General features: G+C 42.8%; 1 protein-coding gene across 4 annotated transcripts in view; it reads left to right on the top strand.

The window, feature by feature from the left end:
• The window catches only part of DNAI1 (dynein axonemal intermediate chain 1), a 371,426-nt gene that overhangs the window by 137,344 nt on the left and 217,485 nt on the right, over nucleotides 1-16,597 (top strand). For all 4 annotated transcript variants that reach the window (XM_075582503.1, XM_075582479.1, XM_075582488.1 and 1 more), the window contains exon 14: nucleotides 9,990-10,237. In XM_075582503.1, coding sequence (XP_075438618.1) covers nucleotides 9,990-10,237 — 248 coding nt within the window. The remainder of the gene's footprint in view (nucleotides 1-9,989; nucleotides 10,238-16,597) is intronic.

Genomic DNA, 16,597 nt, shown 5'->3' with positions numbered 1-16,597 from the left:
TTTTTTTCACCCTTCATGTATCTGTAATATTTGGGAGGTTTGTGGAGGCATGTTGTAAGGAATCTCTGTTCAAGATTTGATATTGTTAGAAATCCGTTTATTATATTAAAATGTATGAATGAGAACTTATATCAAGACAGTTGCGTGAGAATATGTTGTAGGATTTAGAATTCATACTGTAGGTAGCCAAAGGAGTTGAATTCTTGTGCAGGCTGGATGCATAGCAGATGTTAGAGGTTGGCTTAAGGATAGGATTTCAAGGCCAAGTACGAAATGTGAGTGAAGTACAGTAGTTTGTAGTTTCTTTGTCTCAAGCAGCCACGAGGAGAAAGGGGGCGGAGTTAGTGATCAGTAAATACGGTTTCTCTCTGCAAGTCTTTCTCTTCTCCAAAACCCCTTGCTCTCTCCAAGACCGCACTCTTTGCATGTAACATCTAAGCAGCAGTGAGAGACAAGGGTTTCTTTGTTATATGATTAACATCAGAGCACATGTTTGTCATCATTGATCAAACTTTCAACTGTAAGTAACACTAAGAATAAACCAACTTTGTCTGCTGATCAACAATCTTCTGAAGTATTGGAATCTTTCTGAATAAGATAATAAAATGATTGGCATATTGCGGTGCCAGCCTGGTGCCCATTGCAGTCCCCATTAGTTGTAGATAAATGTCCCTGTTGAAACTGAAGTAGTTGTGTGTAAGGATGTATTGTATCAGTTTGGTAATTACTTCAGCGCTGTATCTCTGATCCAGAAGAGATGTTGCAAGGAATTGTAAGCATGCCTTAGTGCCATCCTTGTGGGATATGTTACTGTACAGGGATTCTAAATCAATGGTAACTGGTAGTTGTTTGATGTAAAATTTATTGAGAACATGTGTGGTATCTTATATGAAGCTGTTGGTGCTTGTGACTAGTGGTTTTAGGATATTCTCCACTAGGCCTTATATTTGTTCAGTGAGTATATCCATACTTGTTATAATTGGTCTGCTGGGTTCCCTGGTTTGTGGATTTTGGGAAGCATGCAGAAGATATCAACTCCTGGGCTGTTAGGTATTAGTAGCTCCAAATTTTGGTCTTGGGTTATTAGGGAATGATTTGACGAGGTTCCTGAGTTGCTTTATATATTCCTGGGTTTGATCATTGGTCAGTTTCCTGTTGTAGATGTTGTTTATGAGTTGTCTGTTGCCTACTATGTATTTATTTGTGTCTATAATCACACTGCCCCTCCTTTATCTGCTGGTTTAATGGTGGTGATGTGGTTGGTTCGCAGTTCCTTGATTTCCATGGAGGAAAGGTTGAGCATTATTTTTCTCTGCTGTACTGATGCTAGTGAGAGAACTCACAACCTGAAGCTCTCTATGTAGCTGTCTAATTTGCCGTTGTGTCCTGCTGGTGTGAAATCAGTGTTCTTCTTCTTGTTATTATACTCTGTCATTCTGGGGGTGCTCTCTTTTTTGGGGAAATATTCTTTCAGTCGTAATGTCCTGAAGAATTCTTTTAGGTCGGCGTATAATTGGATTTGATCAAATTTGGTTAGGGGACAGAATGTTAGTCCCTTGGAGGGAATTGAAACCTCAAGTTTTTACCGTTCATAATCAGGCAGGTTTACAAGTCCTAGGCAGCATGTGTGTTCTTCTGGGTTTACTGTGAGTATCTGTTGTGAAAAGTCATTTGAGATATCTAATTCTAAGTTACTGTCATGCTGGTAGTTTGTTGATTTTACATTAGCAAAGTTGATTGGCATTTTGTTAGTTTGAAATACCATATGTTGTGTCCGTGGTCTCATACTCAGGAAGACATTGTCATTTCTTCTGTTTCTTCTTGATTAGGTGCACTGTAGTTTTTTTGCACAGAGTTTGCATATCGTTTTCCATTTGATTAGTATTTGCAGGGTTTGGAGAAGTGTACGTTTTTGGCATTTTAATACTGTATGGTTCTTTCCGTATAGTTGATGAATCGGCTAATTTCTCAGTTTCTCACTGGTGTGTTTGCAGAGCTCTTCAGTGTAATGTGAATTGTGCATTTTTTTATCCTTCTCTTACATTCTGATAGGAAGTAGATGTCGTTGTTGAGTTGTTTCCTTTGTAATCAGTTTGGTCAGTTGCTTTTAAGTAATACGGGATTTAATAGGTAGCTAGGAGAGTGATTTCAGCAGGAGAGATACTGAGACAGATTTAGGAGAGAGTAAAGTGATTCTAGCAGCAGTGTTTAGAATAGATTGCAGGGGAAACAGGTGAGAGGCAGGAAGACCAGACAGCAGGAGGTTACAGTAGTCAAGACGGGAGAGAATGCGGGCCTGTTTTGGAGTTGTAGCAGTAGAACGACAGAGGAAAGGGCGTATCTTTGCAATGCTATGGAGGAAAAATCGACAAGTTTTAGCTACATTGTGAATGTGAGGGACGAGTCATGTGACAGCTAGGCAGCGTGTTTGTGGTACTGGGTGTATGATAGTACTGCAACAGTAATGGAGAAGTAACCATACTACCCAACGGATGCTTTCTTTTTGCAGAGCACCAATCTTTGCATTGAAATATCCCATAATGATCTTGAAGTGACAATTTCTTTTGTTGTTAACCTAACTGAAAAACATGTAACAAAAATACCTACCCAAAAATCTACCTGAATATTGTAATAGCGTGCTGAATCTGAGTACAAAGTCACGGCTTGCGGGTTTAGTAACTCTGTGTTAAACACAATGGTTTGTATTAATGATCTCAAATAATGGAATGTGCGAGTGTGAAAAGGGCACTCATACAGTATCAGATCATAGGCTGCATCTCTGCCAATGTAACGTGTGTTTACACAATCCACGTAATGTACTGTACCCAAGCAGCATTATGAAACAATGTCTGTGACTCGCGAAAACGTGGGGATCTGCCGGCTTTCCATCGGTAAACTATTGCTGAATGTCAAACATGAAAGCGCTATGATAACAATTTAAGTGGGCAGAAATATGAAGTTTGCTTTGACTTAATGCATAAATACTAAACCACTGCAAATAAAAAGATTCTCTACAATGATCACATTATCCTTCTCAGAGAAAATAGTGTAGAGAGTTCTTAAACATACTATAGAGCACCGGTCTCAACCTCCATCCTCCACAAAGGGCCACAAACAGGGCAGCTTTTATGGATATCCCTGCTTCAGCACAGGTGGCTCAATCAGTGGCTGTCAAAGACTGAGCCACTGATTGACCCACCTGTGTTGAAGAGCTACTCTGTGCTATCTTTGACCGAGCCACTGATTTAGCCACCTGTGCTCACGGAGGGTTATCCATAACACCTGGCCTGTTGGTGGCCCTTGAGGACTCAGTTTGAGACCCCAGCTATAGAGTAATAAAAATGATTTCTTTCAAGCTACATTCTAGCATCACTGCAGTGATCCACATGATGTCGCTGTTGGAAAGGTTTTATTTTTTTTCTTATGAGATTTCCCCATTTACCAGATCCAGGTATATACTATACAGGCAGTCCTCGTTTTACAACGAATGGCTTATCCAACGCTATGCAATGCATACCTATGTTCATTTTTACAACGCCAAAACGGCTTATCCAACGCTCTTACGATGCTTTGCAAAGTTGTTTGTGTATATAATATATATTATACTATTTAATATATTATATTTTTATATTATATATTATATTATATATATAATACAGTATATGCACTATATCATTTATGTGTGTGCCGCATATCTTATCGTCTGCATAAAATATTTTGTGTATTTTAGCATTAAAAATGCCTTCAGGAACGGAAACTTTCATTTAAACAGTGTTCCTATGGGAAACGTGTTTGCTTTACAACGTTTCGCTATCCAACGCCATTTTGATTAACGCATTGTGTCGGATAACCGAGGACTGCTTGTACTTTTAAAAAACATAATACCAACTCTCCTGTGTGCACGTATGTATATTTTTATAAAGCACCATCCAGATACACAGCGCTTAACAGTAGTAATACACATTACATAATATAACACATAGTGGGAATACCCGCTTCAGGCATGAAACTAACAATAGGAAAGGGAGTCCCTGCCCCGAATGGCTTTCAATCTAAGTGGTAAGAAGGGAGTACTTACACAGTAGGAGGGTGTTATGGTAAATGCGTCTGCAAGGGGTCAAGGTCAGTGCATATGATTGTATAGTATGAGCAAGGTGGAGAGAAAGGGTGCCAGTCAGATAATGAGGGGAAGGGCATTTCAGAGGTGTGGTCAGTGAGTGAGAAAGGTTTAACACGGGAAAGGCCTTACATATGTAGCCCTGTTTCCTTCTGAATACAGTACAACTACCAATGCTGTATAACCTGCTGGCTCACAGGGCCTAAGCCTCTGCCACGGAGAGCCTGGGGCAATATATTTATATAGAGTACCTCTTATCAGATGCCGCACCTCCACCTGCGATGGCTCCCAGCAGAGCGGGAGATGTTCCTCGCAGGACACTAATACAATACTACACACACAGCATGTAAAAGAAACAGTAGCTTTACTAGCAGTAACCATAACCATGCATTGTATATCCCTATTGGTGTTACTCCTCAATGAGACACTATACTACCGCGTCTCACAGGACGCGACCCTTCACCGTGTTCCCACACCGTGTCCAATACCGCAAAGTGAGTGTATGTGTGTGACTGCGCAGCCACTAGTATGAATAATATTATAGTTGGTGCACTTAATGGAGGAGTGCTCAGGCCCGCAAACAGACTTCACAAAGGATCCGACGACACAGAGCTGCTTGTGATGCCTTCCGAGGTGATCCCACCCTGATGGCTGATGATATGCCTGAAGAGGTCTGGTCCCAAACCTCTGGGATGGTGCTGTGACAGTCTCTGTGTCTTTCGCAGCTTCACTCACTAATGTGACAGGTTCCTATTCTAGGGCCTGTCCCTACATTAACTCTGACTGACTGTGACTCAGGGCCTATCTGGGCCTGGTGGTATACGGACTAGTGTAGAGGCTACTTGCCTCTCTACACGCTGAGCTCCTTCCTCATCCCACTCCCGATCTTCTCTGCCTGCGTGCTCCCCTGCGCAACCTCCTAACTCTTCCTGCAGAGTCTCCTATCGCCCTATTGGCTCCCTGGCGTCACCTGGTCTGGCTGAGGCTCATGGGACTTGTAGTCTCCGGCCTAGGCCCCTTCCGATTGGCCCGTGCTTTGTGCGCTGCCGCACCCACTCTCTGCTCATGCGCGACCTCTTATCTGACGCCGTCGCCTCCGAGACTCTCTGTGCATGTGCAAGTACCAAAACGCTCCCTGCACGCTCTGCAACCTTCCCTTATTCTCCCATTGCAGCGTAGATAAGGGTAAGCCTGGGGGACCTGGCTACACATACAAAAGGGATAGAGAGAAGGCATCCTTGAATAGTACGCAAGAGTTGGGTAGATGTATAGCTAGAAATTACGACTGAGATGTAAGGAGGGGCAGAAGAATGTATAGCCTTAAAAGGGTGGATACAGAGTTTAATTGGAAGCCAGGAGAGGGATTTCAGCAGACACGAAGACAGGTTTAGGAGAGAGTAAAGTGATTCTAGCAGCAGCCTTTAGGATAGATTGTATGGGAGACAGGTGAGAGGCAGGAAGGCCAGACAGCAGGAGGTTACAATAGTCAAGACGGTAGCGCATGAGGGTCTGCGTTAGAGTTTTAAAAACAGGAAAACAGGAAAAAACAGGTTTTAGCTACATTGTGAATGTGAGGGAGGAGTCAAATGTGACCCATAGGCAGTGAGCTTGTGATACTGGGTGTATGATAGAACTTCCAACAGTAATGTAGAAGGGGGCAGCAGGGCCAGGCTTGGGAGGAAGTATGAGGAGTTCTGTCTTGGACATGTTAAATTTAAGTCGGCAGAGGGCCATCCAGAATGATATAGCAGAGAGACATTCAAAGACTTTGGTCTATACATCAGATGTAAAGTCAGGGTTTGACAGGTAAATGTGTGTGTAATTGGCATAGATGTGATATTTCAATCCTAGAGATGTGATAAGGTCACTTAGAGAGAGTGTGTAAAGAGAAAAGAGCAGAGGTCTCAGGACAGAGTCCTGGGGTACGCCCACAGATAAATTAACAGAGGAAGATGTGTTCGCAAACAGGACACTGAAAGTACGATGGGAGAAGTAAGATACCAAGAGTATGGAGAATGTGAAGGAGAAAAGGGTGGTTCACAGTATCAAATGTTGCAGAGAGGTCGAGTAATATGAGTAGAGTGTAATGACCTTTGTCTTTTGCTGTATGGAGGTCATTAGTTATTCTAGTGAGGGCTGTTTCAGTGGAGTGAGCAGTGCGGAAGCCAGATTGTAGAAGGTGTAGGAAAGAGTAGGTGGTGTGAAAATTGAGTAAGCGAGAGAACACAAGGAGTTTGGAAACAAAAGGCAGGAGGGAGACAGGGCAATAATTAGAGACAGGTAGGTTCAAGCTTGTTTTTTTTGAGTAAGGGTATAACTGTTGTGTGTTTGAAGGAGACAGGAAAGGTACCAGAGTAGAGGGAGGAGTTGAAAATATGTGTGGGGGGGGGGGGGGATTAAAGTAGGAGCAAGAGGTTTGAGGAGATGGGAGAGAATGGGGTAAAGAGCGCAAATGATAGAGTGAGAAGAGATCAGCAGCAACACATCGTCCTCTGTGACAGTGGAAAGGGAGTCGAGGAAGGCAGTAGGAGAGTTAGGAAGAGATGTAGGATGTGAGGAGGATACAGAGATGATGTCTTGTTGAATGGAATCCACCTTTGTCTTGAAATAGTCTGCAAAGTTCAGAGGTGAAATACTGGAAGAAAAACAGGTAACAGATGATGGTCTAAGTAGAGTCAAGGACAGAAGAGTCTGCGTGGGTTAGACTTGTCAGTGTTGATTAGTGATGAAAAGTAGGTTTGTTTAACCTGGTAGAGGGCAGAGTTGCCCTCTTCTTCCCCCCGTCCCTCGTCACTGACCAGTGCTGCACTAACAGGCCTATCAGTCAGCACTGCAGCCGGTCACAGCGCAAGATTCTGCTTTCATGTCGCGGTAGTGAAGCAGGAACGTACACATTGTGACTGACTCACTGGTTAAGTCACCGCTGTGACAAGTGCGCTAGGGGGGGGGATTATCTACCTACTATAAAAGCTGTGCCTGGGGCAGCCCCGCTCGTGCCACCGCCCACCTCCCTTAGTTTCGCCTCTGCGACAAATTATATTCCCCAAGATAAAGAGCAGAGAGGCAGTGCTGAAAAAGATATAGTGGATGGGGGGTCAGTGTAACAGCAGAGAACTAGAGGGAGAAGGGGTCTTTTAGAAAAATATTAGAGTGAGGGCAACCTAACAGACTTCATTTGACTTCATTGCTTTGGTGCAATACATTTTGTATAACGAAACCTGAATCAAAAGGCGCATTCATAAAACAGATATTCATTCCTGTTCAACTCCTACGAGAATATGTATCAAGGGTCAAAATCAGAAAGTATCATATGAGGTTGACACTGAGAGGCAGATTCTAAGAGGATCAATTTCATACATTGCACATTTACGTCAGTGCATCACTGTGTTTCTCATCACATTTACTCTTCATGCTTTAGTAAGTGATTTGGAGAGGTAATTGTAAAGGTGGAGCTGCTCTGTGCAATATTAAATTGGGATAAATCAAAGTTTGCATTCATGAATGGTGCAGTTTTCCTTTCCATTTGCTTCATTAAAATCTGCAAGTCTGAGTTGGCACTAACTTCAGTACTCAAGAGATTAGCATCTATACTATATTTCTAAGTTTGTTATTCCGTTTGTTTGTTTGTTTGTTTGTATGTCCGAAGCATCGAAATCTCACAAACGGCACAACGTAGCACAACAAAACTTTTAGTGGACATTGTGCTGCGGATTTGTAGGTCAACGCAACTATTTTGAGCTTCGTTTATGACTCACCTCCCAAATTATGGACATTCTAAGTTTCCATCAGGTGTCTTGCAAAAATGTTAGAGCAGGAGCAGGGGGACGTGGCTACTAAGGGAGTGGGCGTGTCCTTGGCTGGATTGGGGCTGTGTGTGTGAGATGTGTGGGGAGATGTTCCAGCGGGGGGGGGGGGGGGGGAGAGGGAGATGTGGCAGCTAGCGGGGGGAGATGTGCCAGCTAGCGGTGGGAGAAGTACCAGTGGGGGCAGCAGTGGCGGGGAGATGTGCCGGCAACGAGGGGAGATGCGACAGCAGCCCGGGAGATGTGCCAGCAGCGGGGGGGGGGGGTGGCTGGGAGATGTGTCGGGGGCGGTGAGATGCGGCGGCAGCGTGGGGAGATGTTCCGGCAGTGGGGGGGAAGAGGGGGGCGGGGAGATGTGCCAGCAGCGAGGGGAGATGCGGCTGCAGCGCGAGGACATGTGCCAGCAGCGGGGGGATGGGGGGAGAGAGATGTTCCGACAGCGGGGGGAGGGGGAGCGGGGAGATGTGCCGGCAGCGAGGGGAGATGCGGCTGCAGCGCGAGGACATGTGCCAGCAGCGGGGGGGGGGGGGGTGTGATGTTCCGACAGCGGGGGGAGGGGGAGCGGGGAGATGTGCCGGCAGCAAGGGGAGATGCGGCAGCAGCGCTGGGAGATGTGCCGGCAGCCGGGTACAAAAGCTAGTCTGACATAAAACATTTTTTTTTTACAGCAGTGGGGCTACAGGTAATAAGGGGGTGTCTTTATTTTCTTACATTTCTTATCAGGAGTTAGGCAGCAGACATTATTGTTTTGGGATGTCCTTCGTGACATTCAGAGGCTGAAGTGCATTGAGATTCATTACTCCTCATTCTGGCTCCTGCTTCTTCTGGAACATCACATTATCTACCCACATTCATCTTCTCCTGTTTTCTAACACATAATCAGCGAGGAAAATATACTGTATGTTTCTACTATTCCAGAAGAAGCAAGATTAATGACTGAATTCCAACGCACTTTAGTCTTCCGGTTTAAAAGAAAGCATCATACAGTAAATCCAAGATGGCAGTCTGACTTCTGAGAATACATGCAGGCATCACTATATTTTGTTAACCAATTTAAAAAAGGCTGTAGCTTGTCTTTAATGTCTCATTGTTGAATCCAAGATGCCCCAAATTAAACAAGGGCTTTTTTAACTGAAATTAAGTTAACATGCTGTTTTTCTCTCACAATAAACATGGTGGAAATAATCCCTTTTCTCCTGTTTGCAGCCGGAGGGGCTTGCAGCACAGTTTAGGGAAGGGGTTTCCAGCCCTGTCTGGGGCCAAATGGTTAACTTTCATTCCAGCTTTTTAGCATGGTACTGAAACAGGGCAAAGCTTCTCCAATTGTGGAGGAACTAATAATCATCCAGCCAAACCGAATCTAGAAATGGGGCTTTTGCCAATGTTAGTAAGCACACCTTTCTATGTGAATTAGGAGAAATCGATGGGAATACAGTAGTTATTAAAAAATGAACTAACGTGCGGAGAGTGGAATGGAAAAACTGTGACTGAAACGTTTGTGACCCCGTAAATTGGTCAGGGCTAAGCCATAGGGTACCTCCGATCACCGGAAGACCCCTTATGGCCTGTTCCGTAAGGTCTTTCTGCACTGGAAGGTGTCTTACGTCATAGCACCACTTAGTAAATAAGGACCATGATTTATTTATTTTTGTAATAAACTTGCATACCCACCAATTAACGTATGGTCAGCAGTATGATAATGATCTCTTACTCTGTTATAGCAACGTTTTTACCTCAGCAGAAAATAGGAAATGTATGTATGAATCATTTTATTTATATAGTGCCAACAGTGTGCGCAGCGCTGTACAACATTGCAATACATGGTAAATAAAGTACAATCAATGGGGATAGGAGCAGCAAGTAAATGATAACGTAAGGCAAAGGGTAGCACTGCTCTGATGAGCTTACAATCTAAATGGGAATAGAAAGCCAGGAGTGCATCGTTACCACATTAACCTGTAAGTTGGCAGGTATAATATGTTGGTGGGCAGCTGCTGTCCTAGTGATTTTGTGTGGCGTTAGCGGACGTGTTTTTGTAGCGCAGGCTGATGTGAGCTCTCTTCCCCTAGATGACTTTATGAAACAGAGCCGAGGCATGCTGCTCCTCTACAGTATGAAGAACCCCTCTTTTGCCGAATACATCTTCTACACCGAGAGTGGCATTATGTGCCTGGACATCCACAAAGATCACCCCTACCTGGTGGCCGTGGGCTTCTACGACGGCAACGTAGCAATTTACAATTTGAAAGCAACTACGACACAGCCACATTACAAAAGTTCAGCAAAGTCAGGCAAGCACACAGACCCCGTGTGGCAGGTCAGTCATGTACAAAACAAACATTGAGTTACCCTCATGTTCCTCTCGGGAGTGAGGAGGCTGCGAGTGTTTGTGGTGAGGAATCATTAGGAAGAAATACAGAGATAAAGCCCTACTGTATGCCCTTCAAGTTCAACGTGGCGTTAAATGCTCCTACTAAATGTGTCATGGGAAATACTTATACTACATGTATATTAATCCAAAGGAAGGAAAGCAAGACATTTCTAATTATTTGTTACAGGAGAAAAATGTGTTCCTGGCACCTGTGAATTAATCAATCCTTATATCAATACTGTATCTTTCTTCAAAGATATTCAATTTAGCTTCATAAATTATATCAGACACAATAGGGTTACGGTGAGGGTGAGGCAGTAACAATAATTCCCCTTCTGTATAAGGCGAGAAAGGCAAAAGAACCAATGAGAGTATATGCGTCTTCCACAGCCCCACAGGCCTGCTTTATTCACTCCATTGCCAGAGACAGGGATTCTGGGTAATGACATGCAAATTAACAGACTGACCTTTTTAGCGTCTTGTATATAAAGAAGGACTTCCTAGAGCTTCTGTGAAATGTAATATTTCTGCCTCCAGATTTCTGGAATAACGATAATTGGGATATTTAAAAAAAACTTACTGTTAATGTACTTTTGTACGACTTCAATAGGGCACATATTTGTGGAACTATTTTGAGGCTAAATGTACACCATACAAACACCATAGCATTGACGCTTACCTGTTTTAATTTGGGGCAATTTACGGACTATTGTAAGGCATGTCTGAGTCTGTTGGCAGTCTGCTCAGGTCTTCAGGAATTCATTACACATAAACAGGAACAGACACTGAGTTGATTGGCTTAAGTTATTTTAGTGTCTCTTTTCGTTCCTTTCCAATTGAATATAATAGCTAATTTCAATTAATGAGTGTTCTGTAAATGCTTTCAATGTTTATAAAGTGGTTGCCAAGCTGTCTAGAAACGCGCGGCATACTAATGTGTTTGTTGTCTCATGATACTGGAACCATCGCGTTCCTTGGCTGCTGTTCTTTCCCATGTATGCTGCATGCAGTGAATAGACAATACATCCTGGTTTGTCCTACATGTCGCTGCATTTATGTAGTTTTTTTTGACACACTATTGGGTTATGGTTGGTAAATAATTAAAAAAAAGTGACATATTCCCTTACCACACAGGGTAACGCTCCTGCGTGTGTTTACATACCTGCACACTAGAGGATCACATTACTCAAGCACGGTATGGTGTTTTAGATACTGGAAGAGACATGGGAAACCTTCATGATGTTGATGCAGTCTGAGTTTTTTTGTCTTGACGGTATCTTGCATAGTGGAGCGTTTTCATATTTTTCACCCATCACGAGCTGATTGGAGTATGTAGCCTACTACCAACATCGCTATGCTGAACTAGTAACCAAGTATAAGATTATGAAAAGAGTGGGATCTGTGTCTTCTCACTGCTTTGTACTGTATGATGCTTCAGTAATTGGATCAGGCTTAGGGGAACCTGTGTAAATGTACCTCTAAGTGTGCTCTGTCACGGCTTTATGATCACCATCATAAAATGTGAAGAAAAGATTTGAAATAATATCTTTCGAACTCATAAATGTATTTCGTAATTTCACTGCTTACAGGGGTCTAATGGTCACTCTGCACAGGCATCCTGCCAACCGGGCTGGCCTTTCTGTGACCATGGAGTATGTGTGTACTTTGGGCTAGTACAGCCAACTCCATTCCTAAAGGGCCACCAACAGGTCAGGTTTTAAGGATATCCCTGCTTCAGCACAGGTGGCTCAGTTGTTGACAAAACTCATTTTGCTGGTGTTTCCAATCCTGTTGTTCTCCTGGTGTAATTACCATGAAGATCGCACAGTTCTATAGGAAATGTATTATTTAGGAAGAGGGAACGCACCCACTTTTGATATGGTCGTCCAGACTTTTTAGATCTTTTATTATTTAATAGAGGAGTGAGAGTTATCTTCACAAAAATCTACAGGAAAGAAGCAGATTGCAACGGGTATCTCTATGCCTGTAGTGACCACCACCCCTATTGGATCAAAAATATCCCCTCTTGACAATTAAGGAGAATTAAAAGGAACTGTACATTAGACTCTTAGAACAGAAGCTTCAGTACTAAATGTAAGATTTAAAGAAAGAAAACCATAACCAAGAACTAGCGAATACAGCACTGGAAGACATTTTCATAACTGATCTACTAAAGAAAAAAGATAAAGATACTAATTTGACACAAAATATACGATTCATTTCAAGATACAACAATGGGGCCACCCACGTATACAATATCACCCCCCAAAAATTGGGAAATCTTGAAAAAAGAGGCCATTTTAAGTACTGTAATCCCAGAACCAAAGAAGATCAAATCCTGTAATAATGGGCAAACCTTTCCAATAAAGAGTTTCATAAATTGTACCTGGAACTCAGTGGTTGGCGTATTGGAATATTGGAATGTCCTCGCCGCAAACAATATGTCGGACGCACTAATAGGAATCGAAATACACGGATACTCGAACACAAGCGCAATATATGTTCAGGCTTTACGAATCATGGTGTGTCTAAACAGTTTCTCAAACATCATAAAGATGCAACTGGATTGACTGTGAAAGGGGTTGAGAGAGCGGTCTCTGGCATTGGAGGTGGTGACACATTTCTACGTTTCAGACCGAGAGAAAGTTACTGGCTCATGGTGTGAATACTCTGCCGCCACATCGTTTGAATCTAGACATAGATCTAGCTGCTTTTATACAATCATTTTAACCATCTCCCGTCTCCAGACAATTGTTCTATTCGAAATCCCTATGTTTTATTGGTCTTTTAATACATCTTATGATTGGTCTTTTTTTATAAACAAATATTTCACTGTCTTATATCTTTTAGTCTCTATATATGTTATGCATTTATTGAGTTTTTCATATAAAATATATTAATTTTATCTGTGCATCTATTATCCATTATTTGAATTTATTTCTGCAATTATACTATCCTACCACCATGAGAGAGCGCTTCTTGCTCTATGAGTACATTATTAACAAGTATACAATATATCACATGATTTGCTTCTTAGGGTTTTCACTATATATTTCCGTTTTATGCTTTAACAGTAGTTTGCATAATTGTTTTACTTCATTCCTGTTCCATTGAGATGCAGCCGTGTCACTGAATGGGTTAATGAATGGTATGTAACCAATCAGAGCACTGTAACCATAACGACCAACTGAGATATGCTCAGGCATCAGCAGTAGCCACCTATCTGATTATACCCCTGAGGAACTGGGAGGATCCCCGCGAAATGCATAAGGTGAAACAAACTGGGGCAGGCTTGCTTGAGAGGTCGATGAAAAGGCTGTAACGTCAGTTCTGGCATCAAAAATAAAATAAAAAATATGAAACAGTGAACCCCTTCCCAAATTTGCCCATCCGCTGAATCTCTCCATCCACACCCCAGATGGTCTGTATATTTGCACCTCGGATGATTTCTCCATTCGCATGTTCTGCCCATTCGCATCCCGGATGATGTCTCCATTCGCACCCCTCCATTCGCCCCCCAGTTGATGTCTCCATTCGCCACCCTGGATGATGTCTCCATTCGCACCCCTGGTGATGTCTCACTTCGCCCCCCAGTTGATGTCTCCATTCGCCACCCTGGATGATGTCTCCATTCGCACCCCTGGTGATGTCTCCATTCGCCACCCTGGATGATCTCTCCATTCGCACCCCGGATGATCTCACCATTCGCATGTTCTGCCCATTCGCACCCTGGATGAACTTGAACCCACACCAGGAAGATCTTTCCCACCCACATGCACCCCAGATCTTACCCCAACTTCTTCTCTCTTCCGCACTCTTGATAATCTTGCCCTCCCCCTCTTCTTTTCACACCCTCCACCCCTGTTTCTTCCGCACCCTTGATGATCTTGCCTGCCTTCCTCCTCCCCCCTGATTATCGTTGCCCCTCCTTCCTCCTCCCCCCTGATTATCGTTGCCCCTCCTTCCTCCTCCCCCCTGATTATATTTACCCCTCCCTCCCACCTGCACCCCAAATGAGTTGCAATATTTTCACTGATGACACAAAACAGAGGTCAGTATGTATTTTATATTCTGCAATATGTTTTTCATGATTATAATGCATACATGTGCAAAGTTATTAAATATATTTAGAATTATGCAAAATCTGTTAAAATGATAGAGAAGATCACCGACACCACATATTGTTTTCACTTTTCCAGTATGTGTTGCTAGCTAAGAGTTTACCTTCAAGGTCAAATACTACATAGCTCTGTCTTATGTGTCTAAGCTTAAAGATGTCTGTTGCTATCCACTTCTGCCCTCTCCTCTCCTTATACTATTTGGAGATGTATGTCTGAGGTGTGATGGATTTGAAAACAGGTAGCACGGCACTTTGTTAATTTAATTTGATAGACCAACTGAGAAATAGCTGGTCCTCAGATGTGTAAAAGTAATTTGGTGTGACAGCTGTTTATTGATTAAACCGCCTTCTGTTGTTAAACACATTGACGTTCTGTTTTATTGCAGCGTTCTTACTTAATCGTAGTGCTGCAAATCAGGCAGGTGTATGCATTCTGGATTTCTGTCTATGCACGTGAAGACTAATGCAGACATGTCCAGTGGGTATTATTTCACAGGATTCTTACACTCGTGAAATGACTGCTTTTGTCTGTTATATGTTGATGGCCATGCTAGCGATTTCTAAAATTATGGGAACAGTTTAATTATGCTCGCAATGTAAAGGATTGGAAGCATTTCAACTCGCATACAGCCCGTCCCTATACAGTACTATATTACATGCAGCCCACACGCAAATAAACCCAGGAAACGGCTAAATGCATATAAACACCAATATACCACAGACGACCCTGAATAAAAAAAAGGGACTATTGAATTAGCTACTTATTTCGCCATTTTTTATTAAGCAGTCATTGCATGTCCACATCGTGCGTAAATTTATTTTTGTTTCATTTTTCAAAAATATATAGACGTGATTGTTTCTGGCAGGGCAATGTCATATGCAAATGTTGTATTCAAATGAGGCAAACTCACAAAATGACATTCACAAGCTAGTCAATAAGCTAAGAGGAGAGAAAAGGAGTGGGCAGATATTGCGTGTTCGCCAAAATGTTCGCCATTTCATCACCAAAGTTCTCCTTTTTCACCAAATGAATATGAGCATATGCAAGTGTTGCTAGCACCCGTTCTGCACCCATTTCTGTTTGCCATGCTTACAGGATCAGATGGTTCTTTTCCAGGCAGGTGGTACTGAGTCCTGCGAGACTGCCCTGGCACACACACGGGGTTAAGGGCCTGTTTGCGATTCTACTTCTTACACAGTGTAGTGGAACAGGAGAGGTTCCTCTCAAATATGGCGAAAGATTGAAAGTAGAAAGTTATGATCCTCTAGAGCAGAGGTGACCAACTCCAGTCCTCAAGGGCCACCAACAGATCAGGTTTTCAGGATATCCCTGCTTCAGCACAGGTTGTGCAGTGAAAGACTGAGCCACTGATTGAGCCACGTGTGCTAAAGCTGTGATATCTTTAAAATCTGACCGGTTGGTGGCCCTTGAGGACTGGAGTTGGACACCCCTGCTCTTGACAAGTACAAATTAAATCCCTAGCCGTTAAATAGTCCATTTTATACCATATGGTTTGCATTTATTCAAGCTCGCCCAACCAATGCATACAATGTTAAGCCTGTCTTTCAAATACGATTCCCAGCTTGTTTCTTTCACCAGCCACAATCGCAAATGGAAGGTTTTGCCTATATATATAGTGGCAAGAAAAAGTTTGTGAACCCCTTGCGATTTTCACATATTTTAAACCTAAAATGTTATTAGATCTTTAAGACATAATAATTGATCAAGATAACCTGATCAAACAAATGACACAAAAACATGATCCTTTTTCAACATTTATTTATCCATAAATTATTAAATATTCAATAGCCATGACCTAGTGGCGCCTCTTCTGGCAGAAATGACTTCAACTAAGCATTTCCTGTAACTACTCGTCAGTTGCGCACATCGGTTTTGGGGAATTTGTACCCATTCCTCCTTACAGAATTGCTTCAACTCAGTGGCATTTGATGGCTTTCTTGCATGGACAGCTCGCTTTAGGTCCTGCCACACATTTCAATGGGGTTTACGTACAGGCTTTGACTAGGACATTCTAAAAGGTGAAATTTATTCTTCTGCAGCCATTCTTTTGTAGATCTGTTTGTATGTTTAAGATCATTGTCTTGCTGCATGACGCAGTTTTGCTTCAGCTTCAGTCCACAGGCGGATGGCCTGACATTCTCCTCTAGAATCTTCTGATACAATG

This window comes from Ascaphus truei, chromosome 1 (assembly GCF_040206685.1).
Source record: "Ascaphus truei isolate aAscTru1 chromosome 1, aAscTru1.hap1, whole genome shotgun sequence".
In the NCBI taxonomy this organism is placed as follows: Eukaryota; Metazoa; Chordata; class Amphibia; order Anura; family Ascaphidae; genus Ascaphus; species Ascaphus truei.
This window is presented reverse-complemented; position numbering and strand designations above follow the sequence as displayed.